At 51.7% G+C, this 4,036-nt stretch overlaps 1 protein-coding gene across 1 annotated transcript; it reads right to left on the reverse strand.

Annotated features, from left to right (window-relative positions):
* On the reverse strand, nucleotides 1–1,329 carry Fam163a (family with sequence similarity 163 member A). Its single transcript, XM_052201137.1, has 2 exons — nucleotides 1,237–1,329; nucleotides 1–504 (listed from the first exon to the last, which is right to left on the reverse strand). The coding sequence occupies exons 1-2, from the start codon at nucleotides 1,327–1,329 to the stop codon at nucleotides 91–93; spliced, it is 507 nt and encodes a 168-aa protein (XP_052057097.1). The 3' UTR covers nucleotides 1–90.
* Between the last annotated feature and the right edge of the window lie 2,707 nt (nucleotides 1,330–4,036).

The raw sequence follows: 4,036 nt of genomic DNA on the forward strand, positions 1-4,036 counted from the left end.
GGGAGGGGGGCTATTGGAGGGTCCCCCCCACCACTCCATTGCTCCTGCTAGGGCAGCAGTGTTGAACGTGTGCAGATCAGGGTGAAAGGATTATACATCTGTACTAATAGCCCTTGGATTAGTGAAGGCCTCATGCCCAGAACTTGGCCAGGTCACCGGGTAACTCTGGGGTGCTGCCAACTTGAGGGATGGGGTCCCCCCCTCTTTGTAGTGTGTAGGGGCAAAGGAGAGCCTCTCGCCTCCGCCCCCATTGGGCACCATGTCAGCTGTCCGTATGTAAAAGGGGGTGCGGTAAGGGGAGCAAGTGGTACAATGGCTGGCCACCCCACACGGCTGGCTGCAGGGCTCGCCGGTGAGAGGTGCCAGGCCGCCTCTGCCGTCCAGGACTTGGGAGCTGCAGGCGTTGCAGGAGGGGGCTCGGGGATGGATGGAAAGGTCATGCTCCTCCTCTTCCTCTTCCTCCTCAGCATCCTCGTCATCTGTGCCCTTCTTGCAGCAGTAATACTGGGGGGAAGGAAAAGGGACGCTTAAGAGGCGGTCTAGCTCCCCCTCCTCCATCGCTAGTGGGTGTACACAGGATCAACCCTCCGCCATCTTTCACTGGGCACCTCATGCCGGCCCCTTTGTTGGGGAAGGGAAATGTACTCTAGTACTGGAGACCCTCATCCCACAAGCGTTTGCTCCAGGCCAGCTCTTCTCTCTATTGCTCAGTGGGTCCTGGGGCGCAGGGGAACAGAGAGACTGCGAGGGCAGGATTGGAGGCTGCAGTAGCAGCTGTCTGTCGCCCAGGGCGGTCTGTCCTACCAAGGCCACCATCTCAGAGGTGAATGTGAGAGCCCTGAGTCTTTCCAGGACACTCTGGGGTGCCTCTGTGGGTGCAGAAAGTGTGTGTGTGTGTGTGTGTGTGTGTCTGTCTGTCTGCCTGCTGTTTGTGTGTGTGTGTGTGTCTGTCTGTCTGCTCTGTGTGTGTGTGTCTGTCTGTCTCCTGTTTGTGTGTGTGTGTGTCTGTCTGTCTGCTCTGTGTGTGTGTGTCTGTCTGTCTGCTCTGTGTGTGTGTGTGTGTGTGTGTGTGTGTGTTGTTGAGGGATTGAACACGCTCAATTTTCAGCCTCCTTCACTTATACTCCATATTCTAGGGCCTCCAGTTTCTGCCCCCATCACGGAGAAGTGGCTTGCTGGTCCCCTAGCCCCCCACCCCCCACCCCCAGCCTCTGGCTATAGGCCCATGGCACTGACCTGAAGCCTACAGTAGCACAGGACGGCAATGATACAGAGGAGGATCACTGTCGCTAGGATTCCGCCAGTGATCACAACCGTTCCCGCTGTCATCCGCCCGGCGCCCCATCAAACTCTGCAAAGACGGACGCCGGTAAGTGAGCAGTACTTGATCCACATTGCCTGCACAGCGGTAGACAGGAGGACAGGAGCTGAGTGGACCCCGGCCTGCATTGGCTTCCTGAGGGCAGAGGACTTGCTATGCTTAACCCAGAGTGGGGTGGGGCCTCAGCTGCTGGAAGGAAAAGACAGAGCGCTGACTGCTCCATTTCTCCTGTGTCACTTGGTTTCTCTCTTTGTCTCCTCCACTATTATTATTATGATTATTATTATCAATTACTTTGAATATATGCGTGTCTGTATGTAGCAGGGTATTTATAAAGGTCAAAGGTCAACCTTGGGCGTTGTTCCTCAGATGCCATTATTATTGTTGTTGTTGTTGTTGTTTTGTTCTGTTTTGTTTTGAAACAGGGTTTCTCTAAGTCACTCTGGCTGTCCTGGAACTGGCTCTGTAGACCAGGCTAGCCTTGAACTTACAAAGACCCACCTGCCTCTGCCTCCCAAATGCTTGGATTAAAGACATGCACCACCAAGGTCCAGTCTTTTGTTTGTTTGTTTGTTTTCATTTGTTTGTTTTCTAGACAAAAATCTCTTCCTAGCCCGGAACTTGCAGAGGAGACCAGGTTAGAAGGCCACGGAGGCCCAGGATTTGCCTGCTCAGACTCTCCCATCTGAGGATCACAAATGCTGGTCATCACATCGGGCTTTTTTTAAATGTGAGTTCCAGGGAGCAGACCCAGGTCCTCTTTAGTGACTGTACCTATGCTTGCAAAACAAACCCTATTACTCCTGCTCCATCTTCGCCTCCTTTTCGACTTTCTGTCCTGTGACTCCAAGAGGGAATACCAGAAGAGCTTTGTCTGGATTGTTAGGCTAAGCACTCCCTGTTTCCCACAATGCCTCAGGAATCCTCACATTAACCTTTCGAGCTAGCTATGCATTATCCCTGTTCTAGACATGAGACACTGCCCCGAGGCTTTGACATATTTGTCTGGAATTGCACCTAGCCTGGCTCCCCCTAAAAGCCAGGCTTGGTATCACAAATACCATTGGCTTCTGAAACTTTAGGGACATGAGCCCAGAGGGAGCTAACAGGCAGCATTCTGGATCCTAAAAGACCGTGGCCAGGCTGGGAAAACTGGTCTTGGTTCTTGGAACCAAATGAATAGGCCAGAGGCAAGTTGTGGGTAAGGCCAATCAGGCCTTTGGCAGGCCAGTGAGAGGTGGTTCCTGAGCTTCCAGGCACATGGGCACCCCGCCCACATCCCTGCAGGACAGTGGGGGCTTCCCGGCTTGAGGAGGATGGAGGGAGGATTTCAAGGACTTACATTCAGTGAAGGGAGTGATGACCTATAAGACAACAAAAGGGACAGAGAGATTGGGGAGAGAATGTCATTCCAGACACAGCACCTGGACGGCCAGCTTTCTCAAACTCAGTACACACAGGATAAAGGCGTTATTTTGCTCTAAGCTGTCCCTATTTGTCATGATTCCACAGCAGCTGGGCCTCAGCTGTACCCCGCTTACCAAGCCATGAGTCACCCGGATAAAGGGTACCCATCCCTTCACTCAGTGGAACCACGTGCCCACCAGGTGCTCCTAGAAAGCCTGCTTCCTGTTGGGGTTGGTCTGGTGCTGCTGTGTATTCAAATGCTAAGTACTGGCCCCCAAGATCCGGTTGCCCTCCCCAGGAGGAGATCTTCATGTACCCCAAACAATGCTGTGTAACCTTCCTCCCCAAGTTAATTGGTCAATAAAAAAAACCTAAAGTGCCGGGCAGTGGTGGCGCACTCCTTTAATCCCAGCACTCTGGGAGGCAGAAGCAGGCAGATTTCTGTGTTTGAGGACAGCCTGGTCTACAGAGTGAGTTCCAGGACAGCCAGGGCTACACAGAGAAACCCTGTCTCGAAAAAAAAAATTAAAAAAAAAAAATCTAAATCCTGTGATGGGGCAGTAGATAGATGGAGGCAGAGGGAAGCCCAAGAAGAAAGATGGAGAAGAGATGGCGAGGGGAGGAAGCAGCCACGAGGAAATGGACCATGAGCACATGGCCAGGAGAAATGGCAACTGACAAGGGACAGATGGCTGGAATATAAGTTAGAATAGCTCCAAAATCTGCCCAATGTAGGCTTACCGCTTATAAATAAAATACTTGGGGTGTGTGTCTTTCATACAGGCTAGCTAGGTGGTATAATTCCTTTAACAGCTTCTACTGCAGTTAGAGGTACCAAGCAGCCTCAATGTCACTAACCTGGCTGCGGACCAGCAGTGTGGGCCCGTGCTAGCAACAAGGCATTCTCTGTTCACCACGGCCTAAGGAGTAGGAATCTGCATTTTAAAAAGGTCTCAGGCAACTTATTTGCGCATTAGTTTGATCAGAGGATTGGATGTGCCTAGCTGCTCTGGCTGAAATACCTCGGATTCTTTTGATCTTCTTTGGTCTTCTGTCTCCTGTGCCAGTTCCGGCTGAACTGGTGTACTGGCTTCCTTCCTACCCTTCCTGGGTGTGTGTGTGAGAGTCATGCCCTCCACTGTCCTTCAGCCTTTCTTCAGCCCCTCTGTGCCTGCCTGTGACTCCAGCATGCTTCTGGCACTACCTGAAAGTAGATACATATTTTTTTAAGTTGACTAGTTTCCACCAAAATAAGACGTGAAGAGTGGAATATGGAAAGGCATTGCTATAGGATCTTGAATTGGAACA

This window comes from Apodemus sylvaticus, chromosome 12 (assembly GCF_947179515.1).
Source record: "Apodemus sylvaticus chromosome 12, mApoSyl1.1, whole genome shotgun sequence".
In the NCBI taxonomy this organism is placed as follows: domain Eukaryota; kingdom Metazoa; phylum Chordata; class Mammalia; order Rodentia; family Muridae; genus Apodemus; species Apodemus sylvaticus.